This window comes from Scyliorhinus canicula, chromosome 3, assembly GCF_902713615.1.
Source record: "Scyliorhinus canicula chromosome 3, sScyCan1.1, whole genome shotgun sequence".
NCBI lineage: Eukaryota > Metazoa > Chordata > Chondrichthyes > Carcharhiniformes > Scyliorhinidae > Scyliorhinus > Scyliorhinus canicula.
In genome coordinates, this window is record NC_052148.1 from 228,727,965 (window position 1) to 228,755,527 (window position 27,563).

The 27,563-nt window shown below is 44.1% G+C and overlaps 1 protein-coding gene across 2 annotated transcripts; it reads right to left on the reverse strand.

Moving 5' to 3' along the window:
- Positions 1-2,661: 2,661 nt before the first annotated feature.
- ccna2 (cyclin A2) lies at positions 2,662-26,803 on the reverse strand. 2 transcript variants are annotated; one of them, XM_038792361.1, is made up of 8 exons: positions 26,265-26,803; positions 23,680-23,914; positions 18,031-18,143; positions 13,868-14,091; positions 8,540-8,744; positions 7,841-7,954; positions 5,392-5,525; positions 2,662-4,084 (listed from the first exon to the last, which is right to left on the reverse strand). In XM_038792361.1, exons 1-8 carry the CDS (start codon positions 26,472-26,474, stop codon positions 4,021-4,023), a joined length of 1,299 nt encoding a protein of 432 aa, XP_038648289.1. In that variant the 5' UTR covers positions 26,475-26,803; the 3' UTR covers positions 2,662-4,020. The 2 variants fall into 2 exon arrangements, with proteins under 2 accessions (XP_038648289.1, XP_038648291.1); XM_038792363.1 differs by having other exon boundaries at positions 26,277-26,474.
- Between the last annotated feature and the right edge of the window lie 760 nt (positions 26,804-27,563).

A 27,563-nucleotide genomic window follows, 5' to 3' on the forward strand; every position in this document is an offset into this window, starting at 1 on the left:
CTTTTAGCCTTGGCGATAGATTCATTGGCAATGGCACTTAGGGTGTCAAAGGATTGGAGGGGGAATTGAGCAGGGGTGGCCGAGCATAGGGTCTCTGTACGCGGATGACCTGTTGTATTTTTTTGGATTTGTGTGGGCAGGGAAGACCCTGCGGGGGCACTGGGCCTTTTTGGAGGGGGTGTGCTTGCGTTTCCCAATATGATAAATTACTGGGCAGCAAACATTGCATTGGTGAGGAAATGGGCCATTGGGAGGGGTCAGTTTGGGGGTGGGTGGAGGCAGCATTGTTAGTGAACAAGTCTGAGGGTTTTGTTGTTGGTGTCTTTATCGTTCTCACTGGCCAGGTACTCTGCAAGCCCAGTGGTGTTGTTGGCCCCAAGGATGTGTGAGCAGTGGAGGCAGCATTGGGGGCCTCGATGTGGGCACTGATCCACAGTAACCATAAGTTTGCCCCAGCATGGTTGGATGTGAGGTTTAGGGGGTGGCGGTAGGCGGGGATTTCCCACTTTGGGGTCTTCTTTATTGGGGCATATTTGCAGGGCTAGAGTAAGGAGTTGCTCAGGGGGAATGGTTTTACGTACCTATAGGTTCAGGGCCTAGTGAGGAAAGAGGTGCCGTTCTTTCCTGGGCTACTGGCCCCTGGGGCTGCAGGACAATGCAGTCAATGGATGAAATAGGGGAGGGAACGGTGGTGGATATGTATAAGGAATTGATGTAGTGGAAAGAAGCTTTGGGGGACAAAGTGTAAATGGGAGGAAGAGCTGGGAAGGGAGGTGGGGTTCCAAGATATGGGTGGAGAGTGATAACGTTATAATCGTGAGGCTGAGCCGCAATCTGTTTAAGGTGGTGCCTAGGGCTCTCATGGGTTTGGGGGGGGGGGGGGGGGGGGGTGAATCCAATCCACATGTTCTGGGCGTGTCGAAGACTGAGGGGGAAATCTGTGATGACCGAGGTATGGAGGTGGTTCCAGGTCCGTAGGTGGTGATATTTGCAGTGTCAGCAGACCCAGAGGGTGAGACACTGATGTTTTGGCCTTTGCCTCCCTGATAGCCCAGAGACAGATTTTGCAGGGGTGGTGGGACTTGGAGTCACCCAAAGTGGCAGTGAGCAACCTGTGGAGCCGCCTCCTGCAGTGAGTGGTTTGTCACATCACTATTCACAACTGGATGGGGCAGGACAGCAGAGCTTAGATCTGATCCATTGGTTGGCTGTTACTTGCTGCCTATGTTCAGCGTGCAATGGGTCCTGTTTTGTAGTGTCACCAGATTGACATTTTTAGCAATGTCTGGTGCTCCTGGACATAGGAGTTCCCCACCAGATATTATAGTGACTGCCACACTGCTGTGGATCTGAAGTCACATGTAGGTCAGACCAGATAAGAAGGAGTTCCCAGTTAAGCATCAACATTAGTGTTAGTTCCAGTTGTTTATTGAATTCAATATCACCAGCTGCTGTGATTGGATTTGAACCTCTGTTCCCAGAGCATTACCCTGTGTCACAAGTGCAGTGACAATAACTTTTCGGTGGAGCAGCAGCCTTGGTCAAACATACCCTTAAATTATTCCCTTTTACTTTCTCCTTCAGGTAAGCCATGGCAGTCGGCTGGACCATGTGGAATACTCCTCTTGTGCAATGAAGGAAGTTAGGGACAGTCAGCATCTGGGGTGGTGACTGCAGGAAGTGTTTCCAGCTATAGCTTAGTGTTTCAGAGCTGGAGTTACAACTGGGAGTTCACTCTGGAGCATTTGCAAGGATGAGATATTCATGGGTAGCACATAGTGAGTTAGTCACACTAGAGTGCACAGGAGGAAAGGGTGACAACCAGACAGAGAAAAAGCACGAGCCAGCTAGAGCAGTGTTCCCTGGAGTTCATCTCCCTCCAGCAGGTTGTGTTTTTAATACTATTGGGGAAGTGATTTTTCAGGGGAATTGTGAGATCGAGGGACTACAGGGGTTTGGAAGCTCATGTTCAAATAAAACGTTCAGGCAGTGTCTCTAAGGAAGATTTGGCAGAGCCTGGAGATGATAATTATTTTAAATCTATGACCTGCAGTTACAAATCTATTTTCAGTACCAGTACAAAGTTTCCCTTTAAACTTTCTCTGCTCCACAGAGAACAATCCCAGCTTCTCCATTTACTCCACATAACAGAAGTCCCTCATCCCTGCTATCGTCGTTGTAAAACTCTTCTGCAACCTCTTCAGGACCTTGCCATCCTTTCTAAAGTGTATTGTTCAGATTTATACACTATACTTCAGCAGAGCCCTAACTAGAGCTTGGAACGGTTTAGTTTGACCTGTTTTGTATCAAATGCTACTATTCCATACACTACCTGCCTTATCAAATTTCACTCACTTGTGGATTTATGCACCTCCAGATCCCTCTGCCCTTGCATTGCATCTACCCCTTCCATCAAAATAACATTAATAAAGCCTCCCAAGTACTTCATTTACCAAATTCTGTTGAGGCTGTCCCTTTTACTGATCAATGTCCTGAATTTTGCTACAATCCTGCTCACTAAACTGTACACCTTTAGGTTCAGGTCATTTATATAGAAGAAAAGCAATGCATGTGCATTGTGCAATGCAATAACAAACTGAAATGATGTTGAAGCATGCAAGATATTTCAAAAATACTAGATCTGATCCAGACTCAAGCATATCATTGGATCTAATACATGTTTATTTGTAAATTTGTTACATGTTCCATAATTTACATTGGAAGCCATTCAAATAGACATGGTAATGGGCTTGATTTTTCCCTGCCTAGCTCTGCCATGGTTTTCAGGCACAAAATGAGATGGTTTACTAATGCAACCAAAAAGGATAGTTGAGGGTTCACCTGTTTATTTGTAAATGTGTTACATGTTCCATAATTTACATTGGAAGCTATTGAAATAGACATGGTAAAGGGCTTGATTTTCTTTCCTGCCTAGCTCCGCCAAGGTTTTCAGGCACAAAATGAGATGTTTTGCTAGTGCAACCAAAAAGGATAGAAGGTTCACCTAAGAAAGTCACTGTTCATGTATTGATTGTCCAATTATAAAATGAAAATTCCTTTGCCTGCTATGTATTACCCTATCCATAAAAAGCCAATGGGTTTTAAGTTTCAAAAGAGGACAGTGAGAAAGCTCAAAGTTGATATGTTAAGCACGTTCACTTATTAAAAGGACCATCAAATTTCTGATAAAGACAGCTTTCTAACCACAAAACAGGGTCCTTGTGAACCACAAAACATTTGCATTTTCATGTCCGGTAATATTTCAAGACGTTAGTCCCAATTGACAAGCAACAGGGAAATGGCATCAATGGACGTCATAAGCTAAAGTAGCTAATCCTCAACTAAAGTATGCCAAATGCTTGGTTTAGCTAAATATAGTGAGGGGATTATGTTTTGACATAATAAGCATATCCCAACAGGCCTACATTGCAGTCATTATAATCCACATTTGAAAGCTTTTCCCACTCAAATAGTAGAGGCACCAGTATTTAACATACTAAATTAGTGCACTGGGTCAGACTGGCCATATTTAACCCACTTGGCATTTTTAATTGACCTTTGTTCAACTAACATCACTTGAAAGAAGCCAGTCAGGAGTATTTGAAAACCATACATTGGCATTCTTTCAAGATACCTAATATTCGACTTGTGATAAAAAAATTGTCCGCACATAGTTTCCCCAAGTGAATTAACAAAAAAATTATCCTATTGGTTAATTTGGGCGTGGTTATTTTAGCTCTAAATATAAAAGTTGTATACAATGGGATTGCACAAAAGTTCATAATTCATAAAATGTACAAGTATAAAACTTCAACTGTTGCTTGTAATATCCCACAAAAGTCAGCAAATTACTACTGGTGTAGATTGCAGTTATCCAGTGCTAGAAGTTGTAGTGGCAAGTTGGTCAAAGTCCACATTTCGCTTCAAAAAAATACTGAGCTGTACAAAAATAGTCTCCAGATTCCAAATGTTTGCAATATATATATACACACACACACACACTAAACAAGGTGGATAGCATCACTGTTTTAAAAGCAGCAGGTCCAAGGAGTGTGGTGGGTCAATGATTGACACACAATGATATCTGAAAAAGAAAATTCATGATAAAATAGAACAAATAACGTTTTCCCTCAAAACATCCTCAACCCAGCTGGTCAAGGTAGAATATTGCCAATGAGAAGATTTTTATCCTGTTCAATGGTCCTATTTGTTCACATTATTTTGTAATGTGATATTTGTAAGAATAGTCAGCAACTTAAAAAAAAGCTTCAAGTTCTTGATAAGACCCCAGCGGAGGCCATATATTTAATCTAAACTGCTTTACGAGCAGACATAGCAAAATGTTACGGTTCGCCCCAAGTGACAGGTGAACAAATGATACCTGGACTAAGGCATCACAATTTTTCAAATGGAATTCACTGCATTCCTCTGAAGGATTGGATCAAGCCCTTAGCAAAATTCCAAAACGTGTTTAAATTTCCACAGCACACATTTATAGACTGATTCATCATCCTTTCATGCAACTTGAAGAATCCCGAAGGAGGAGACAGATGTTTGGGAGTTTTTAAACTTAAGAACCGGTAAATATAAATGAAAGATTTGATCGGATTCAGTTTCAGGATGACAAAACAGCATCTACCACTGGTTTGTGCAGCAGGAAGTAGCACTACCAAGAGCCCTGTTGTCCGTGGGAAATAGTTCATCAATAAAATGTCAGGCAAAGATTCCTAAAAAAGTTACTGACCCACATTATTACCTGCAGAAAACCATATAATATAGCAGATATCTTATGGGGAAGATTTTACCTACATACATTATGCTTTAGATTTGTTCTTGTTCATTTAATGCTTATGATAATGAAGATTGTAAGGTTATCCTAGGTGGTTTGATCAAGGTACAGAAAGCTAGAGTGATTCAGACAATAGTCTGCACAACCACCATATAATTCCAAATTTACAGTAGTTCACACTTACTTCAGACTCAAGCATGAAGAAAAAAAAATGAACTCTTCAAAAGCTTCCTAGAAGCCTCAGCATTAAAAATGTGGAGTAATGAATTATGGGAATGATCTCAACTTCCACAAATGGGCCAGTTTCTAGACACAGGTGGAACGTTGTCAATTTTCTATCCTGTTTATACTATAGCCAAATGTAGTCCCCTTTATGAAGCAATTATACTGCATTTTTCTTTACCCATCTCAAATCTCACTGCTTTAAGAACAGACCATGTACAAATACCATTGCACAAGAGCAAGTCTCCTCAACAGTTGAGTCATGAAAGTATTTCTTCTGGATATGTTATACGGCAGTTATAAGGCTAAACAACCTTTAAATTCCCAATCATCCTATTCCTTTCCTTGTTGTGCAAATTGACAGTTAATAGCATACTTACTTAGAGCTTTTGTATTTCTCCCGTACTGCTTGCTGTGCATGTTCAGATGCTTTGAGGTAGTTTTGGTAAAGGTCCATCACGCAAGGCATTAAGCTTTCTAGGATATATCCTGTCAATTGAGCTAATGATCTAGGCTGCAAAGAAAATGCAATTGAAGTTACTGCAAGTACTAAAACAATAGCAACTGTCAAGCAGCAAATCTAAAATCAAGGTCACTGCTCAAAAACAGGAAATTAACAATTTAGCTTGAAATTTAAAGTTTTGACTCTCAATAAATTAAGACAAAGAAAATGGTATAACACATGTATCCCAATACTCTACAGGGGTTCCGATTTACAAGAGATTCCTCAGTGGTTGCAAGAACAGTGATGAATAGGGCAACAACAGGGTTCCCCAAGCTGGTCTTTGTAAAGCAAGCTGATTAACAAAATTACTCAAGCTTTAGTGGGTGAAAGTAAACCAGTGGGGCACACAAGAGGCAAGAAACCAAGAACAAGTCTGCACCAGCCCTTGGAAAGAGTACCCTACTTAAGCCCACACCTCCACCCTATCCACGTAAACCCACCTAACCTTGTTGGACACTAAAGGCAATTTAGAATGTCCAATCCACCCAACCTGCACATCTTCAGACGCGAGAGGAAACCCACGCAAGCATAGGGAGAACTTGTAGACTCCGCACACAGTGACCCAAACCAGGAATCGAACCTGGGACCCTGGAGCTGTGAAGCAACAATGCTAACCACTGTGCTGCCGTGCCACCTCTTTGTCCATTATAGGGCCCACTCTACCCATTTACCTATATGCCAGTAGAAGATTTGAGGAAGTTTTATGGTGAGTGGTAGCACCTCTGTCTTAGAGCAGAAAGCTCCAGGTGATCAAAACCAAGGAAGGTGCAATCATTACTTGGTCAAACAGGTCAATTATCAATCTGAAAAATCCTTCCAACACATCATGCCAGGCACTAAGGGCAGAGATTCCTGGTCAACCATCTGATGCAAAGAAAATTGGAGTCTTTATCATCACTATCCATACCGCACGTTCTTCCAGTGTCTGTGTGGATTTCCTCTGGGCACTCCGGTTTCCTCCCACAAGTTCCAAAAGACGTGCTTGCTAGGTAATTTGGACATTTGAATTCTCCCTCAGTGTACCCGAACAGGTGGAGTGTGGCGACTAGGAACTTCATTGCAGTGTTAATGTAAACCTACCTGTGATACTAATAAAGACTATGCAGACTGCAATATGTAGAAGTGCATGTTGCCACAGGATCACCAATTCAGTGATCTGTAACACACCATCACAAGATTTATGGGTTCTCTTTTATTGTGGACTTCTGCACTATCCTCATTCTCTTTGTGCAGGTTTACATTTTTTTTCTTCATCTCTTAACCTATGCTATTTGATCCGATTCTCACTTGAAGAATCCACCTGAATTGCATCACACTCCCCCTCTTGTTTCATAACTCCTATCTCCATCGTCATCCAATAAGCCCTTGATGTTGGACTATACCTAGCCTGCACCAGAGCATCTCTTCATTAAAAGATTACCCATGGTCGCTACACTTCTTCCAGTCAGTCTTGGTTTTCATTATATCCTGCCTACCCTTCTCAACACGTTGACATTAGACTTCTTCAAATCTTGATGTTCTACTTTATATTGTTCCTTATTTCTCTCCATCACTCTTCACAGAAAAACTCTTCCACAGACACTTGGTTCACCTCATTTCCCACTCCAGCAATACCTCCTTTTCTAGTTGGGCCGATAATTTTTTTCTTACATTATGCTATCATAAGTTAAAGTAAGAAAGTAGCACTTCTAAATTTATTTAAAAATCTATGCATGCGCTTCCCATTGCGAGTCTACAGGGGGCGGGGGGGGGGAAAAGAGATCAGACCCCCGTAGACTCACAATGGGAAGCGCATGCATAGATTTTTAAATAAATTTATAAGTGCTACTTTCTTACTTTAACTTATATTTAACTTATGGTAGCATGATGTAATAATTCTGCAGTCAACTAAAGTAAGTTCTTATCAGAACTCTGATTGAAGGTTTTATCCAATGCTTCCGGTCCAAAAAATAAGTTGCAGAGCCAATATGCAGCAGTGGCTGCAGGTTTGATTGCTATAATAAACTGACAGCATCAATTTCTCCTGGTCCTTGAAACTATACGAATAGAATCCGCATAACCCACCACCTAGTTCCCTTAGTTCATATTAGGAAACCCACAGAAACTTACCAGGAACGCTGCTCCTCTCTCACTGAATCCCCCTCCAATCAGCCGGCAGTGTCAATTTCAGCGGCCGGCTCACTTTGATCCGGAGAGGGAAGCTGACAGTTGGGGTCCATAAGCCCCCCCCCGCCGTATATCGCGAACCGCGGTATAACGGGGGACTACTGTGGTACACCTCTGTATAAAAGCACAGAATTTGTAATAGCTACTCAATAACTCACCCAGCTAGTTCGTGATATTGTATAGTTGGCCAAACAAAAGGCAGATGCAGCAAGAACGGAAGGTAGATGTTTCAGGAATATTTCAGAATCAATCAAGCTAAGTTCTGCCAGGTACTGTCAAGAGAATAGAGATAGTCTGGTTACAAAACACAATAGGAGCAAGAGCAGGCCACATACTCTCCCTCAGGCCTCTGCCAGTACTTTAAGATTATGATTGAACTTTAGCAGTAACTCCAATTTCCCACCCTTTTCTTAATGCCCACAAATCTACTTGCATCAGTCTTGAATATGTTGAACGACTGAGCATGCACAGCCCACTGGGGTATGGAATTGCAAAGATCCACAAGGTGAAGAAATTTCTTCTCCTCAACCTCCCAGTAATTTGTTAACCTAACCATCCAATTCTGTTTAGCACACTGGGCTAAATCACTGGCTTTGAAAGCAGACCGAGCAGGCCAGCAGCAGGGTTCTATTCCCGTAGCAGCCTCCCCGAACAGGTGCCGGAATGTGGCGACTAGGGGCTTTTCACAGTAACTTCATTGAAGTCTACTCGTGACAATAAGCGATTTTCATTTCATTTCAATTCAAGATTCAATACAAGTATATAAACGTGCCTTTCAAACAGAGATAGTTACAGGTTTAATTAGAAAAACTCAGTTTGGGGTAACCAGAGGACAAGGGAACTCACATCACACTCACCATAGACAAGCTCTCAATTTTACTGCTGGCTTTCTCACGCCCAATGTATTGATTAAGAAATTGGTTTATTGTTGGTGCCGCCAAGTCAAATGACAAAACTTTAAGAATAAGATGTTCCATCCGTAGAACCTGCTTCTTTGTGTAGGTATCATCAGTTATGTATACAAATTCAACAACTTCAGGTGGATATATTTCTTCAAATTTTCTGCAGGAAATATAGTCTGTAAGCATTCTTTGCAAAGTAATAACAAAGGCAGTTTGACAAGAAATTGTGATTAGAGCACAATCAACCTACAATGTCACCAGCTTGCTACATACAGACATTGAACTCTAGGCCTGTTTTTGAAAAATGCAAGACCTGAATCAAAAAATGGGTGCTATGTTGTCTAATACAGCAAGATTGATGACTTCCTTGGGATGTTTCCATAAGAATTGCACCGTAGGGCAGCACGGTGGCAGTGGGTTAGCCCTGCTGCCTCACGGCACCAAGGTCCCAGGTTCGATCCCGGCTCTGGGTCACTGTCCGTATGGAGTTTGCACATTTTCCCTGTGTTTGCGTGGGTTTCGCCCCCACAACCCAAAGATGTACAAGGTAGGTGGATTGAACAAGCCAAATTGCCCCTTAATTGGAAATAAACGAATTGGGTACACTAAATTTATTTAAAAAAAAGAATGGCACCGTAGATCTGTTGCTTGGAATTTCACACCTGGTGAGGGTGAAGTCAAGGTCCCCTTCAAACAAGGACTTTTGAAAAAGGAAAGCATTAACAAAGCAAATGCCATTCTACCAAGGCAATGGGACCTGCTATCCAGCCAGATACCCAGACATTCAAAAACCTCTTGAGGGACAAAATAACCCATTTTCTATTCAATTCTTCTTTGAAATGGTAAAAATCGAAAATGGGATTATAATTGGGGCTTGTTTCAGAGATTTCTCAGACCAAGAGAATTAGAATGGGGAAAGTAAATTATTCCTTCAAAAACATCAGATCTAATCCATTGGTTGTGGAATTGCTTAGCTCTAATCTATTATTTGCTGCTTATGCTGTTTGCCACACAAGTAATCCTGTGTCGTAGCTGCACCAGGTTGACCCCTCATTTTTAGGTATGCCTGATGTTGATTCTGGCTAGTCTTCCTGCACACTTTCATTGAAGCAGGGTGGATCCCCTGACTTGGTGGTAATGGTAGAATGGGGGATATGCTGGACAATAAAGGTGCTGATGCCCCACAGCAACTTCTCAAATACTGGAGTTGCTAGATCTGTTTAAAATCTATCCCATTCATGCCACAACACAATGGAGGGTATCCTCAATGTAAAGACATGGCTTTGTCTCCACAAGGACTGTGAGATGGTTACTTCTACCAGTGCGGTCACGAACAGATGCATCTGCAGCCAACAGGTTGGCGAGGATGAGGTGATGTTAGTTGGTTCCCTCACCACTGCTGCAGACCCGATCTAGTTAACTTTGCCCTTTAGGACTAGCCAGCTCGGTCTGTGGTAGTAATCCCAAGTCACACTTGGTGATCATCATTGAAGTCCCCCACCCAGAGTACATTCTGAACTCTTGGTGCTGCCAAACAATGTTCAACATAGAGTACTGATGAGGGCAGCATGGTAGCACAGCAGTGAACACTACTGGCTACAGTGCTGAGGAGCCGGGTTTTATCCCGGCCCCTGCCTGTGTGGAGTTTGCACATTCTCCCTGTGTCTGAGTGGGTTGCATCCCCACAACCCAGAGATGTGCAGGGTAGGTGGATTGGCCACACTTAAATTGTCCCTTAAAAAAATAATTGGGTACTCTAATTTATTGGGGGGAAAAAACAGAATACTGATTAATCAGCTGCGGGGGAACGATACGTTGCAATCAGGTTTCTTGCCCATGTTTGGAAATTCACCCCTCTCCATTACTGGGATAAAGGTTTAGGCTTCCTTGCTACCAGAGACTCACCGAAAGAGTCCACCAGTTTTACTCCATTTGAATTAGTTTATGGACACCAAATGAGGGGTTCTCTAAAACTATGCAAAGAGCAGGAGGAAATCTCCATGTAATAATAATAATCATCCAAAGACTGGTGAAACCTATCCAATTGTATTGTTTACCGATAACCTCCCAGTTGCTTTGTTTCCCAGATGTCACTGTACACTTCAAGACCTCTTCAAGAAATTACAGGCAGATGACCTTGTTCGATTAGCTCCTTATTGACAAATAAATACATACAGATTGGAAAAGGTATTTACAGAGACATAAATTTTTTTTTTTTTTTTTTAATTTTGTTGCGATGAACCGAGAGGGCTTTACTAGAAGAGAAGCCAGCTCACCACTCCTCACCCGGTCAGAACAATAGCTTGTCAAAATAAGATTGCAATTAGTCAACTAGTAACTTTTAAAATTTTCCCAATTAAGGGGCAATTTAGCGTGGCACATCTTTGGGTTGTGGGGGTGAGACCATGTGCAAACTCCACACAGACTCGGAGCTGGGATAGAACCCAGGTTTCTGGGGCCGTGACGCAGCAGTGCTTGTCAACTATTAACTTTATACAACACAGTTGTATTTCCCACCGAAAAAGGCTTTAGGATGGCATGGGGCAGATGTTATTGAACAGAGAAATCATACTGCATAGAAGGTCATTTGGTTGATCATGCCAACCAACTCTTTTGAAAGAGCTATCCAATTTAGTTCCACATTATAACATTTTTCTTAAGCGTTACCTTTTGAAGTTTTTACAAAATCAGATTCCAATACCATTTACGGTAGTGCACATTGGAGCTCAAGAACCCATCCTGTTGTTGAATCTTTTATTCTCATTCCTGAAATTCTGTATGTAGGGCCTTAAACATTCCCTACCGAGGACATTGGCTCCAACATGGACCACCTTTTGTAGAATGCCCTGCACCCAGTGATGCCTCCTCAGCAAAGGTCCCATTTTAAACTCCAAATAAATGCTGATTTGCTGAGTTCAATCAGGGTAGCAGTTTGGTATTACCATTAGCTTCTACAATCCCAACAAATTGAAATACAGGGACTGCCAGTGACAGCAATGTGCTGAGCGGACACACATCAGGTGGCTCTCCTCCCAACTAGAACCAAAAGACTCATTTGCAGAGCTTTTTGGTCAAAAAGCCATCACAAACAAATCCCACGGCGAAGATCAAAAGTGGGAAAAATGATGGCGGCGAACAGTAACTCAAAGGGCCAACAAGAGGGTTTGTGGGGGGGGGGGGGGCGCAAGACCAGCGAGCGGGTAGAACGGTGGAACCACGAGGCGACCTGGAAGCCCCAGCTGTACAAGAACCGGGTAGGCCGGCAACCCAAGCGGAGGCAACGAAGCAGACGACAACCCCAACCACAATCTCTCCCTTCCCACCAGGGGATGGGTGGAAGAGCATCTCACGAAGGAAACTGACCACCATGAGGGAAGCGCTCAAAACAGAGTTCCAGGTTGCAGTGAAGGAGATGGTCCCTCCAGCGCACGATAGGCGGCTTGGGAAAGAAAGTGGAGGCGCAGGAGAGAACGAGCCTGAACCTCAAAAAGGACTCGGACTCTAGCGACAGGATTGTAGCTCTGGAGGCACAGGTGAAAAGTTTGGTGGCAGCCCTGGGGACCTTGAAGGGGAAGGTAGAGGACCAAGAGTACAGGTCTCAACAGCATCGAGGGCAGGGACCCAGCAGACTATATAGCCCAAAAATGCTGGGTAATTTAATCAAGAGGGACAGCTTCCCCAACCCCCCAGAACGCGACAGGGCGCATGGGTCACTTATGGCCAAAAACCAAAGCAGGAGAACAGCCGAGATGTGGGCCCGGCAGACGAAGTAAAGCGCATGGGAAGGACTTAGAATCCAGGTCTACCAGCACATTGGGGCAGACCTTGCTAAGAGGAGGGCCAAATTCAATAGAGCAAAATCAGTGCTCTACAAAAGTGGGGTACGACTTGGCATGCTGTTCCTAACCAGACTCTGGGAACATACATGGGGAAAAGAACACTACTTTAACACTCCGGCAGAGGCCAACAAATTTGCAAGAGCCAATGACTTGGACAGAGAACAGGCTCGGCCGCAGTGAAGAAGCCCTGGAGAAAAGCGGAGACCAGAGACTACTTTATAAACTGTGTTTGCACGCGACTGCTCTACCTAGTATTGAACTACGGGTCAGACTATAGAGAAGAGAGAGCCGTGATAGGATGATAGGGAAAGCAGATGAGGGGGCAATGAAGGGAATGCAGACAGGCAGGTAACTCAGACATAGGGCTGAACCAGCCCGGTAAAGGGAGCCACCGTACTAGCAGTAAGGGGGGTGGGGGGGGGGGCGCGCCACGGCACACCCCTCAGGGGAGAGGGAGCGTCTGGCCAGGGGGGGGCAGGGGGAAAGAGGCAAAGAGGTGCACAAAATTGCTGAGAGACAGGAGGGAGAAGGGTGGCAACAAGATAAGCATTGGCTTTGGCAGGCATAGAGCAGGCCAAGAAACCAAGATCGCGCTGCAAGCATCCAGTTTGGAGGGTCCCTAAACAAAGGGAGACCTGGGGGGCGCACACGTGGCATACAGTGTCCCCTGGGCAAAGGGAAGCCCCTGAGTATAAGGGCCCAACCTCATGGAGAGAGTGAGAGCACGTCCGTGATAATTTTGAACACCCCCTAGCGAAGGGAAAGCACGGAGTGCGGGGGGGGGGGGGGGGGGGGGGGGGGGGGGGGGGGGGGGGGGGGGGGCAGAAACCACCCCATCAGGATTCACCTGGAACGCAAGGGAACTTAACAGCTCAGTGAAAAGGTCCAGTCTTTGCCTTCTTGAGAAGCCTGAAGGCAAACGGAGAGCCTGAGAGGACAAAGAAACAACGCAGAGGGTGGCAACTCCCCCCCTATAAAAGACACGGCTGAAGCCGACTGGAGGGAGAAAAAGAAAGTGGGGTGGGGAAGGACTCGCCGTATCAGACAGCAAGAATATATAAATAGAGAAAAATAAGAAAAAGCCTTTTCACACTATAATAAACGAAGACAAATGGCAATGTACACTTTGAAAGTGCAAATAAAGTCATATTTTAAAAGTTGCAAATACAAGGTCAATTTATAATTAGTGCTGATGTCTTGACTAAACCCCTTTCCAAATCTAGGGACCTAAATTCAAACTGCATAAACAAATGAACAGGAAATGCTATGCAAAAGTGGTGGAATTGTCTAGGCCATGGAGACGAGCCACAGTTCGGGAATTATAAATGGCTCATAAGTGGGCAACCCATGACAGATGAAAAGTTGGATGCCCAAAATGACATGCTGAATTGAAAACAAAAACAAAGCAAGAAATTTTAGAGAATTAAACTAAGCTTCTACTTACGATGCCAACAGCATGGCAGCAGTTCCTACAAGCTGGAGTTTCCCTCTGAGGACTGACATGGATGACAAGAACCTGTCAATGTAGTTTACAGCAAGATATAGGGTTTCATTCTGTAATTTATATTCTTCACCAACTTCCACCAGCCAATCAACAAGGATAGCCCTCATACTGTTGGTTATATCAGGCTGTTTCTTCATGTACCCTGCTTTGGGTCTGCATTTCAACTAATAGGAACGGAAAAAAAGTGCAAGATATCAGTTTCCTACAAATCTTTCCCTCCACGAGGTGGTCCAAGCTTATTTTCCCCCCACTGAACATAGGTACAGTAAATTCAGCAAAGAGGCAAATTATAAATGCTAATAGGCCCAAATATAATAAAGCAATTGGCAGTATGAACAGTTAGTGCAATCAATGCTGCCATATGGCTCAGCATATAATTCTGCAAGATTGGTTATTACTTTGGGTTGGCATTTTGTCTTTGTTGTTGAGTGGTTGCTACTGAATTAGTTGTCCAGAAGATTAATGTTCCTGAGAAATTCAAATCTGACAATGTCAGCTAGGGAATTAAATTAATCAAGAAATGGTTACAACATAGGAGACAGCCGTTTGACTTGTTGGGGCTATGCCGACTCTGCAAGAGTAACTCTGCTCACCTCACTCCCTCACACTGCATTTCTCTCCCCAATGCCTATTTGAAAATCATTGTTTAATCTGCTTAAACCAGAGTGCAATTCCAGATCCTAACCACTCAATGAATAATGGTTTCTCAATCAACTAAAAGTCCCTTATGATTCTGAGAATATCCATCAAACCTTCTCCTCGAAAGTGAACAATCCTGGCTTCTCAAATGCTCCACATAAAGTTCCCCATCCTGGAGCAATTTTCCCAAATCTTGCCTGCACCTTCAATAAATCTTTTGCATCCTTCCTAAAGTATACATGCACAGAATTAAACAATATTCCAGGGGAGGTCAAATCAATGTTTTATAAAAAGGGTCATCGCAACCTCCCTGCTTCTATACCCCTATTGTTAAAAACCCAGGATCCTGTTGGCCTTTATAACCACTTTCTCAACCTACTCTGCCAACTTGAAATGATTTCTGCACATATACCCCCAACTATCTCTGTTCCTGAACCTTTATCTGCCATTCCACATTCTTCTCCCCAAAACATATCACTTCACTACATTAAATTTCTTTACCATATATTTTGCCCATTTAACCAATCTAATTATGTCTTTGGTGTCTATTACTATCCTGCTCACAGTGTTTTGGGTCATCTGCAAATTTTGCCCTAGGCCATTAATATGTTTACATAAGGGCAGCAGTGTCCCTAGTATCAACCTAAGGGAGTCTACTGTAGACCTTCCTCCAATCTATGTTTCCTGTCACCTCAAGCCAGTTTTATACCCCTGCTGCCATTGCTCCTTTTACTCTGGAGGTTTAAAATTTTCTGGCAAACCTGTTGAAATGCTTTAGGCAGGTCCATGCACACCACAAATGCGTTACCCTCACAAACTCTCATCTTAAAAAACAAAATTAGTTAAACACTATTTGCTTTTTACAAGTTGACTTGTCTCAATTAATATACATCATCAAATTGACTTGTCAATTTTATCCCAAACAATCATTTCCCACCTTCAAGTGCTGTAGTTGCTGGGTTTATCCTTGCACCCCCTTCTGAACAAGGGCATGACGTCTACAATTGTCCATTCCTTTGGCACAACCCCTGCACCCAAAGAGGACCAAAGATTATAACCACTGCCTCCACAATTTCCTTCAGCATCATCAAAAGCATCTCCTGCATCCAAAGAGGACCAACGGTTATACTCACTGCCTCCACAATTTCCTCCCAAATTCCTTCAGTATCCTCTGAATGCATCTGATCCAATTCTGGTGACTGATGAGTATAGCCAGCCTCTGATACCACCTTTTTAATCAATGTTTAGCTCATCAAATGTCCCAACCATCTCCTCTTTCACTATAATTTTGGTAGCATCTTCATCCTCAGTAAGGAACTTATGTGCAAATTCTCTTACTGGCCCCTAATAAATCCCACCCTTCCTCTTACTATTTTTGTTTATTTGGCTACAAAAAGATTAGTTTCTTCTAATTCTGTTTGCTATTCATGGCCTTTTTTCACCTCTGAACGCTGTACATTTAATAATAATAATCTTTGTCACAAGTCGGTTTACATTAACACTGCAATGAAGTTACTGTGAAAAGCCCCTAGTCACCACATTCCGGCACCTGCTCAGGTACAGAGGGAGAATTCAGAATGTTCAAGTTACCTAACATTTAGCCCAATCTCGCCTGTATAGCAACCGGATATTAAAATGAATAAATATTTCAAATTCAAAATAATCAGGAATTTTTTTAAAAATGGTGACCATGAAACTCTGAATGCAAGAAAAAAATATATATATCGGACAATAGTGAAGGACAAGAAACAAATACCTTCTATCCTTACACACTCCATCACAGAAACATGGTCAATTTTAGTTGCCTTTTCAAGTCACTTTTTTTTTTTTTTTAATTGTTTATGGGATGTGGGTGTTGCTGGCTGGGCCCAGCATTTATTGCCCATCTTGGAGGGCATTTAGAGTCAACCACATTGCTGTGGATCTAGAGTTACTTGTAGGTCAGACTAGGTAAGGATGGCAGATTTCCTTCTTCGCTAAAGATAGGTTTTTACGACAATTGGAGATGGTTTCATGGTAGTCATTGGACTTTTAATCCCAGATTTTCTTTTTATCGAATTCAAATTCCGCCCTGGTGGGATTCGAACCCAGGTTTCAAACGCATCACCCTGTGCCTCTGGATTATTAGTCCAGTGACAATACCACTACAGCACTGCCTCCCCATAAATCTGATGTATTAAAGAGGCAGTGATTGGCAATAGAGAGAATAGCTTATTGTCACAAGTAGGCTTCAATGAAGTTACTGTGAAAAGCCCCTAGTCGCCACATTCCAGTGCCTGTTCGGAGAGGCTGGTACAGGAATGAAACCCGTGCTGCTGCTTTGTTCTGCATTAAAAGCCAGTTGTTTAGCCCAGCGTGCTAAACAGCCTGTGATTCGCACTTCCGTTGGGGACGCTATTTAGATAGTCCTTGCCAGCAGTGTCACATGCGTGAATTATTTTTATTTTTTAAAAAGTGATCCAACTATAACTGTAGTGGACATGCAAAGCTACTGTACACAATTTACTCCATTGCACAAAACAAAAATGCAATGCATGTTTTGGTGACATTACTACAGGCATTGTCAAACTCCGGGGTGCGACCTGTGGGTGGGTCGTGGGCGGGAGGGTCGCGGAGCTGTCAGTCGCGGCGCTCCCAATCACACAAATCTGCACGCAACAGATCGGGCACGCATGCGCAGTGCGGCTGCTTTTTTTTTTAAACAGTCGCAGCTTTTTGTTTTACAAGTTCGGGAGGGTTTATTAATTTAATTTATTTCATTTATTTTATTCATTTTTTTTTTTAAAAACAAGTTCGTGGGGGTTTTATTTGATAACATTTTACAGGAAAAAAATGCAGAACTTTGGGCAGTTGGAGACTCCATACTTTCCGACACCGGAAGGCTTCACCTTCATCCAACAGGTTCCATTGGAGGAGCTTGTGAGAGGGCCAAAGGGACCCAAAACCATTTCCTCCATTTTTGTCAGTAACAAACAAGGCAAGAGAAAATGGTGGATCGCGCAGGTCAGCCGGTTGGTAAAAATGGGTCCCCGGAAAAAAAGTTTGAAGAAGAACATTGCATTAGTACCTGCATGGATTTTCTAAATGGCCAAGTACAGGCCAAAGCCTGTACAATTCAGATCCCAGATTCAATCACTCTTTTACAAATTAGCAGATCTCGATAGTTTTCAAGAGCCATACTACGTTAGCCGAGTATAACTGATCCAAAAGAATTCGATTCAGGGCTTCATTTGTTAAACACGCTGAAGACAGTTAAGCACCCTATCAATAAAGTCAAAATCAAGACTCACATGGGAAATGCCCAGTTGGGTAAGGTGGTACTACAAAAAAAAGGAGAAAAATAAACTTCCATGTTCATGCATTGAGAGTCAACACATTCAGGCATATTGTGCATTCAATACATTAAAAACTGAAATGTTAGGGACTGATATGCTTGGAATCAACGTAATGATAGGGTTATTTACCTCCATTTCTCTTAGGTATTTGTGAATGTCATCTGCATATTCAGGTAATGCATTAACATTTACTTGTTTTTCATCATCTGAAGATATTGACATGCCCAACACCATCGGGGAATCTTTTAAAAAAATAACAAAGCTGATTAGTCTCCTATTTCCACATCTGTACATAGATGATCAATATCCATCCTGTTTACAAATATTTTTGTGCAAGATATTTTATATAACCTGGCATAAGAAATTAAATAACTTCTTCAGATGGGCATTTCCACCTTCTGCCCTTGCGCCACACACTGCGTTCCCCTTCTTTCGGTTAGGGTTTTTAGTTTTTGGAGGAAGGGGGCTCTTCCCTGTATTCAATTCTTGCCCCCCTTGGGTTCCCTTCTCCCCTTTCATTCCTCCACCTCTTTCCCTTATGTCTTTCCCCCATCCCTCCCTCTTTCTCTCCCCTCTTCCTAGTCACTGTTGGCCTCAAACAAGTCTTGGAACAGGCTGATAAATGGCCCCACACTTTGTGGATACTCTCATCCGACCCTCGGATGGTGTACTTGGATCTTCTCCAGGTGGAGGATTTCCAAAAAAGGTCTCCCAGCCGGTCTGCAGCAGTGGGTGGTGCTGTCAACCACCAGCCAAGCAGGATTCACCACCGGTGATCAGGGAAGCAAAAGCTAGGGTGTCCACGTGGCCGGGCCTCCACCTCCAGGAAGAACCTGCTTGTTGGGGTTCTGGTTATGCGAGCTCTGCGTAGGGCAGCACGGTGGCGCAGTGGGTTAGCCCTGCTGCCTCACGGCGCCGAGGTCCCAGGTTCAATCCCAGCTGGGTCACTGTGTGGAGTTTGCACATTCTCCCTGTGTTTGGCCCCCACAACCCAAAGATGTGCAGATAGGTGGATTGGCCACACTAAATTGCCCCTTAATTGGAAAAAATATGAATTGGGTACTCTAAAAAAATTTTTTTTTTTTTTTTTTTTTTTTTTTTTTAAGGTCAGCTCTGTGCACCACTTTAAACCACATGAGGCAACCTGGCACAGATGGAGGAGTTGGCGCTACTCAAGAGCCCCCAACCCACTTCTGTCCAGAATTCATCCAGCTTTGTCCAATGGTAGTCTTGTCATCTCCAGTAACCGTCCATACGTGTTCCCACAGTTTCCCCCCTTCTTATTGTCAGTGTTTATTAGTTCCTCCTGCAGTTTCGCTTGCCGTCTCTTTGCGGAGAAACTGTTTAAATTAGAGGTGCCCGAGTTCCTGCCCTGTAGGCAGGTCCAGATCCTCCGTCAGTTTGTTCAAGGTCGAGAGTCTGCCCCCTATATAAAAAGTCCCTGACTGCTAGAGTCCCCACATCCTGTCTTTTTTTTTAAAGTGTAATGTCAAGCATGGCTGGTGGGAATTTGTGGTTGCTGCAGGTGGGGGAATCCCGGTTAAACAGAAATGCTGCCTCATTTTGTTCCATGTTTTCAAAGTGGCTACCACCACTGGGCAGGATGTGTACTGCGGGTATTCCACATATTCCACTTGCAAATCAGTGTCCAGTCATGAGCTATCTGGATCCCAAGGTTTGGGGCTTATTTGAATGGTAGTCCCTCTAGCTCTGTCACTCACCCATTAGGGCTCACCAGGAATGCCTCTTGCTCAGGTAGAGTTTGTAGCCTGAAAAGGCTCCAACTTCTTCCCGCAATTCCATGATTGCTTTGTGGATCAGAGACGTAGAGGAGCAGATCATCTGCATAGAGTAACACTTGTGCTCTTTGCCCCCTCTTTGGATGCCCTTCCAGCTTTTTGCATCTTGCAGGGCGATTGCCAGGGGAAACAAGTGGGGATAGAGGGCATCTCTGCCTTGTGCCCCCATGTAGCTGGAAATATTCAGAGCTGGTAGTGTTGGTCCAAATGCTAGCCTTGGGGGCATTGTACAGGAGTTTCACCCACAAGGAAAACCCAGTCCCCAGCCCAAACCACTCCAGTACCTCTTAAGTACTCCCATTCAACTCTGTCAACGGCCTTTTGTGTGTCCAGGGAGACGATCATGTGGCTGCCTGCTTTCTCAGCTGGTGAGCCAGTAGGCGGCCAATCTTTTCCTGGAGTCTGTCAAAGGTCCCCCGTGTTTGGCAGAGTTGGTGCACTGCTTTCCTGGTGGATAGCAGATTAAAGTCGATCTGTAGCTTTTTCCTCTCCGCCTGAAGCTCCATGGTCGGAGTCTCGGGTGTACTTTCTGTCGACTTACAAAATGGAGTCCATCAGCTGTGCCTGGCCACCCTCTCTGCCCAGTAGCTACGTGCCTGGTAAGCTACAATGTCTCCCTGAATCACCACCTTAAGTGCCTCCCAGAATGTGGAAGGCAAGACCTTGCCTATGGCTTGCGATTTATTGGCCAGTAGATCCAATGTCCAACCTTCACGTGGGGTATTGTGCACGACCCATCTCCAAACTCAAACCCATGTGATGTGGAACATAGTTGGAGATAATTATAGTGGAATATTCAGCTCTTACCATTCCTGGAAGCACCACTTTCCCCACTGCAAAAAAGTCTATTCTCGAGCCTGCTTTGCAGAACGGCGACAAGAATGAGAATTCCTTCTCACCGGGGTGCAGGAACTGCCATTAATCAACCGTCCCAATCTGCTCCATGAATGTTTCCAGTTCCTTAGCCATGTCCATCCTTGTCCCCGATCTGGGGTTCGATCAGTCCATCAGCAGGTCCTTGAACGGTCCCTCTCCTCTCCACAATGATTAGTTGGCCATGTACATATTGACCAGGACTACTAGTGCCCCACACAGGACTGCTGACCATGTGCACCCCAAAATATATCGCTACGGCACAATGACATTGGGACATGTGCCAAAAAGCTTTTAAACAAGATTTGGGCCCTGGATTCAGATATCTGAACACAAATTGATACTGAAGAACATAAGAACTAGGAGCAGGAGTAGGCCATCTGGCCACCCGAGCCTGCTCTGCCATTCAATTAGATCATGGCTGATCTTTTGTGGACTTAGCTCCACTTTCCAGCCCGAACATCATAACCCTTAATCCCTTTATTCTTCAAAAAACTATATCTTAAAAACATTTAATGAAGGAGCCTCAACTGCTTCACCGGGCAAGGAATTCCATAGATTCACAACCCTTTGGGTGAAGAAGTTCCTCCTAAACTCAGTCCTAAATCTACTTCCCCTTATTTTGAGGCTATGCCCCCTAGTTCTGCTTTCACCCGCCAGTGGAAACAACCTGCCTGTATCTATCCCATCTATTCCCTTCACGATTTTATACGTTTCTACAAGATCCCCCCCTCATTCTTCTAAATTCCAACAAGTACAGTCCGTCTTCTCAACCTCTCCTCGTAATCCAACCCCTTCAGCTCTGGGATTAACTTAGTGAATCTCCTCTGCACACCCTCCAGCGCCAGTACGTCCTTTCTCAGGTAAAGAGACCAAAACTGAACACAATACTCCAGGTGTGGCCTCACCAACACCTTATACAATTGCAGCATAACCTCCCTAGAAAAGCAGTAAATTCTAATGAAACAGTCAAGGACCTACAAATATGCAATTTCACGCTCATTCAGTACACCAAACTCATACATACAAACCAAAAGGATGAAACTACATTGATAAATCAGTGAGTCAGTAGAGCAAGTTTATTTCTAGTTGTGGTCATGCAAGGGAACCTTCTTTCCGAGAACCCCTGCAGGCAGTTACAAGACATTAAGGATACATTAAGGATGAAGGATGAGAAACTACAACATCGATTTGGGCTGCTCCAACTATACGACAATTGGTCTTGGGACCAACACCTGAGGTAGTGAGACACAAGATAGGAATCAGGGAAAACAAACAATTCCCTAATTCCTATCCAAAGACAGAGACTATAAAGCACATCAAGGAGCCAGCTTGAATGTGGTGAAACAGGAGACCAGCCCTCATTTCTCTAACTTTCACAGAGGGAGAGTGTACCAGAGTATTATACTCACCCATATCACCACACATGGGTGGCACTATATCTTGCCACTGTGGTAGCACTACTGTCCCAAAGTGCCAGGGACCTGGATTCGGCTGAGACCTTGGGTCTCTATGTGGAGTTTGTAAGTTCTCCCCGTGTGTTTCCCCTGGTTCCCTCCCACAGTCCAAATATGTGCAGGTTAGGTGGATTGGCCATGCTAAAATGCCCCTTAGGCTGGGGTTACAGGTAGGATTGGGCCAAAGTATGGTGGTCTTTCAAAGGGTCGGTGCAGACTTGATGGGCCGAATGGCCTTTCTGTACTGCAGGGATTCTATGATTGGACATGTACCCTAGCATGAGTCACTATCTTCCAAGGAAGATGGCAAAGATTGGAAGAATGTATTTTTTTCCTTTTTTGATTTTAATTTAAAAAGTGAATATGGCATCAAAAGAAAAATCAAGATTTCAGATCAGGTGTTTCATGCTCCAAATAGTCTAGAAATGCACATTTTAGTTACTCTTGCTCCATTACCTCAAGATGCTGCAAACTCTTGAGATTTAAATTCTTTCACAGGTTGAGGGGATCAATGGCAATACCAGCATTTGTTGCTCTTTCTAGAATCACTGCAGCTCATCTGGTGTAGATCACTACCATTCGGGAGTGCCAGGATTTTGACCGAATGTATGGCGTTCGTGAAGGTATGGCATTAGTGAAGGTATGGCATTATAGTTCAAATCAGGATGGCGCATGGCTTGGATGCTCTGAAGTCTCTGCTGCCCTTATTCTCTACATGGTAGAGGCTGCCAGTTTGGAAGGGGTTTTGGTAAGCTGTTGCAGTGCATCTTGTAGATTGTACACACTATTGCAACTATGTGGTGACGGAAGAGTGAATGTTTAATGTGGTGGATGGGGTACCAATCAAGCAGGCTACCTCGCCCTGGGTGGTGCCGAGCTTTGAGTGTTGTGTTGCCACACTCATCCAGGCAAGTGCAGAGCATTCCATCACAATCCCACTTCGCACCTTGTAGGTGATGGACAGGCTTTGGGGAGTCAGGAGTTATTTGCCAGAGTTCACAACCTTTGATTCATTCTTGCAGTCACAGCATTTATGTGGTTGGTCCAGTTCAGTTTCTGGTCAATGGAAACCGTCCCAGAATGTTGATAGTGATGGATTCAACAATGATAACGCTATTGAATATAATGACAAGATAGGTAGATTTTTGTTGCAGATTGTCATTACCTCAAATTGTGTGGCACAATGTTAATTGCCACTTATCAGCTCAAGCCCGGTCAGACTGAAGCAACCCAGGTCCATCTGCAGTATCAGAGTTGTTGTGAATTGTACAGAATGCTGTGCAATCATCAGCAAACATTTCCACTGCTGCCCTTGATGGAGGGAAAGTTCATTGATGAAGCAGCTAAAAAAAGTAGTTAGGCCTGGACACTATGCAGAGGAAACCCTACAACTCCATCCTGGAATAGAGATGATTGGCCTCTAACAACCATCTTCCTTTGTGCTGGAGAAGACATACAGGACTCCCAACAAATGGGGTCACCCACAATTACCATGGTTTTCAATTTGACTAGGATTCCTTAATGTCACAGCTGATTGCCCTTGACATCAAGGCCATTCAAATGTAGACGGCAAAATTCCACAATGATGTCATATTAAAAATACAATTTGAAAAGAAAGTCAATATTTAAAATTCAGATTCAAAACTTACCAAAACTAACATCTGCAGCACACTCATTAACAGCCAAAGGCTTGCAATTTCCGAGTGACAAAACAGTTGATTTTAGTGTCAGACTTGCAGCATTTCCTCCATTAATGCTTGTATTTCGCCGTGGAGCACCATCAGGCTCATCCACATGGATAGTGAATGATTGTTTTGTTGGGGCTTTTCCTGCTGGTAGTGGAACAGAGTTTTCATTGCTGCAGATAAATCCTGATGTTGAAACCTGTAGGTAGAGTGTAGACAAATGAAAAAAATCAGAATGCAGATTCTTGCTCCAACATGACTTTCAGTCACGATAGGATTAGCAACACAAAAATTTGGACCCAATTCGGTCATTTTAAGGAAAGCCATTGTTCAGGTGAAAAGCCTTACAACACCAGGATAAAGTCCAACAGGTTTGTTTCAAACACTAGCTTTCGGAGCACTGCTCCTTCCTCGGGTTCACCCGGTTACAGTTTTGCTTGAAAATCTTGTGATTCCAATTTACCTGGAACACTTCCGTTCTCACCCTCCTGAAATTGGCTCTGGCCCAAACAACAATTCCTATTCTTTAATTTTTCATCGACCATAACCAAGCTAAAAACTTTATGATGCTATGAACACTGACCCCCAAAACATTTCCCTCCTGACACTTGATCCACTCATTTCCCAGAACCAGATCCCTTTGCACTCGGGTTTCCCAAACATTTCAGCCACGAGACCCCTTTGACCTCTGAAGAGTGCTGACAGAACCCCCAAGAAATATTCTCCTGGTGTTGGAGTGACACTACAAAAAATTGATTGTTTTGCACAATAGGTACAAACACCATTTACAGGAGTCTTTTCTATTTTGTGTTCATTTATTATTAAAAAAATACTCGAGCCATACCAGTTTGGCATTTTTATTGAGAAGTGTTGCTGCACCTTTGGTTCAATTGGTTAATGGGAGGAGCACTGCTGAAAAAGCTGGATTCTCATACTGGACAAGAGAGTCAGGATTAGGCAAAATCAGAGCAGGATTAGGCAATTGAGGCCCTCGGGCCTGCTCCACCATTCAATACGATCATGGTTGATCACCTCAGCCTCAACTCCACTCTCCTGCCCATTCTCCATAACCCTTCAACCTATAATTGAAAATCTGTCTATCTCCTCAAATGTACTCAAATCTCAGCACCCACTGCTCACCGGGGTAGCAAATTCCACAATTTCACCACCCCGAGAGAAATAATTTCTCCTCATCTCAGTTTTAAATCTGCTACCCCTTATCCTAAAACTATAACTTCTAGTTCTAGATTGCCCCAGAAAAAAAGACAAATAATTTTCCTTAACTCTAGAATGGATTCGGAGGGAGAAACAAAAAAATCAGCATCAGCATGTAACTGAAAATCAAAAGACAAACAGCTCAGACTCCATGTGACACCTACCACACCAAAATACTTCCAACTGTCTGCCTACATTTATTTTGGTGAAATGTGGAGGGCTGATATTTCTGACAACTTCCTGAGGTGAAATGCAGAATTACTGACTGAATTGCAATAAATGTAACCAGGCTGCAGGTGAAGAGGGAAAGCCATAGTGCAGGGCCTTACATTTTGACTGTGCTCATTTTTTTCTTTGCTGATTTTGCCCTGCTTGAATTTTGCAGGCCTGGAGACTAGTATATTTTACATTTACCACAGCTGCTGCATTGGTGGATAAACTTTAATTCTTGGCGCCCAAGGATTCCAGTCTTAAAGGACAAAAAGCTTGCACGGCCCCACAATAGGCTATAGAAAACCTCATCAATTGGCAACCAAAATCAGTCAATTATTCCTGCACTTCAAGCAGCCACCACAAATTCAAATTCATGAGGTGCCCCCCTCCCACATGTACAAAAGGTCATCAAGTTTTAGCAATGTCAGTTGAATGAAAGGAACGCATCCATTTAAAATACTACCCAAGCTATAGAGAAGAATACTTGGCTTTCCTACAATTGTCTATTTTATTGCTAGGGTGCCCTTTCCAATGGCATCACTGACAAACCGCTCTAAACGTGGTTCACAAATTCATTCTTGCCAGAGTCACGGCAAATAGCACGCCAACATTCAGCAACAATTTCCCAACATCGGATGCTTCGTGGGCGATGGAAAGAGCGAACGATTTGAATTTACAACCCTCCATTTTACAGGAGAGCTCCTGCGAATACTCCAAATAGGTGAAATCATAAGAGCACCAGAGATGGTTTTGTCTAGTGGGGTTGATTAAAAAGGTTACCGACATCGAGAAACGACTTCGATATATTCCTGCATCACAGGAAAGTCAGGGATGATTGCGAAGAGTATAACCTGGCTTATTTTTTTTTTTAAAAGAAAAGGACACTTGGCAAGTCACCGATTTAGAAGCTTGAATTTTCAATGTCAAAATAACCGCAGGGCCGTGGCAAAACGGAAACGGAATGAACTTCACGCTATTCAGCAATGCCACCCAGATTATCATGGATGTGCCTGAACTGGCCAGAGCCCCGCCCGCCCCGCAGCGGAGGACTCCGGACTGGAGCCCCCCCACCCCCGCCGCCCGGCTTGTGCGTGCCCGGACCACCCAGTGACAGCACCTGCCTCTTTACTCACGGGCTTGTGGTGCGGCTGTAAAGGCTGGTTGTTCTGCAGCACTCCGAACGCCTTCCTGCCGCCCACGGCGGTGGCGGCTCGGCCCGCATTCCGTTCCCGACCTCCCGGCTCCTGGTTGGCCCAGCTGGCGGCTTTCGTGCCCGAAGGCAACACGTTTTCCCGGTCCCTGGAAGCGTCGTCGCGAGAAGCCCGGAACATCTCGAGCTCGGGGATTTTTTTTAAAAAAGTGAATAAAAACAAGATTTCAAAATATATATTTATGTATCGTAGAAAGCAAATAAAACACAGGCGGCGGCTCGGAGTGGTGTGTCTCTTTTCCCCCCTCGGGCTGATCCCAGGCCGCCGCTGCTTGTGAAGGGAGAGGCCCCGGCTCGAGCGCTCCTCCGGCCAGGTCCCGCCCTATAACTCGTCCGCCAACCTAACGCCAGGTTGCGCGAGCGAACGGGTAGATGATGGGCCAGCAGCTGTTTGTTTTCTCCCCCCCCACCCCCCCGAGTGGACTGGGGCCGTTTACTCTGTTACTCTGACCCCCACCTCGCACTGCCCCGCACGTCACCGGCGGCGAACGGTTAAAGCCCATTCAGTTCAAGTGTCCCGCGTCAATTGAAATCAGCCAATGGCAGCTCGCCTCGGCGCGCGCGGGCACGTCGGGCTTCCGTTTCAGATTTGAATTTTCTCTCTCGGTCTTGTTGTTCGCGCGGTGGCGGCCTGTCAATCAAAGCGAGGAAGCAATGGGCGGCGCCAGCCGAGAGGGAAGGAGCTGCTGGGGGCGGGGCAGTTCAAAACAGTGAGTCCTTGTCTTCATCTGAGGAGAAGAGCGAAGTGTGTCAACGTTAGCAAACAATTAGCCCTAACAGTGGCAGTAAAACTGAAACCATTTGCAAACTCATTTTCATATTCTGAATTGTCTAATGTTCGGTCCCTCCTCCTGTCTTCAAAATGTTGGCTCACGTTGGAGTAAAGTTAAAAAGGGTACTGCGGTTTGCATGTTGGTGCATAACTGCGTTCATTTTTCTACCTGTGGGCCCCTACCATGAGTATTAGCAATTTGTCCGATGATTTGGAATTTGATTTATTGTCACGTGTACCGAGGTACAGTGAAAAGTATTGTTCTGTGCAGTCCAGATTGTTCCATACATGACAAAAAGGACATACGATAGATATGCAATGGAAATACATAGACAGCGGGTGAAGCATACGAAGTGTAGTACGACTCAGTAAAGAAGATACGTGGAGAAGGATTTCATCCTTTTCCAAGATTAGCCTGGGGTCCTCAGCTATGAAACA

Bases quoted from the DNA above. Each gene is read 5' to 3' on its own strand.
- ccna2 (XM_038792361.1), bottom strand. From the start codon at position 26,474: ATGTTCCGGGCTTCTCGCGACGACGCTTCCAGGGACCGGGAAAACGTG. The intron at 8,745-13,867 runs GTAAGTAGAAGC...TATTTCCTGCAG, and splicing joins GCTGCCATGCTGTTGGCATC to AAAATTTGAAGAAATATATC. The intron at 4,085-5,391 runs GTAAGTATGCTA...TTTCTTTTTCAG, and splicing joins GAGAAATACAAAAGCTCTAA to ATATCATTGTGTGTCAATCA.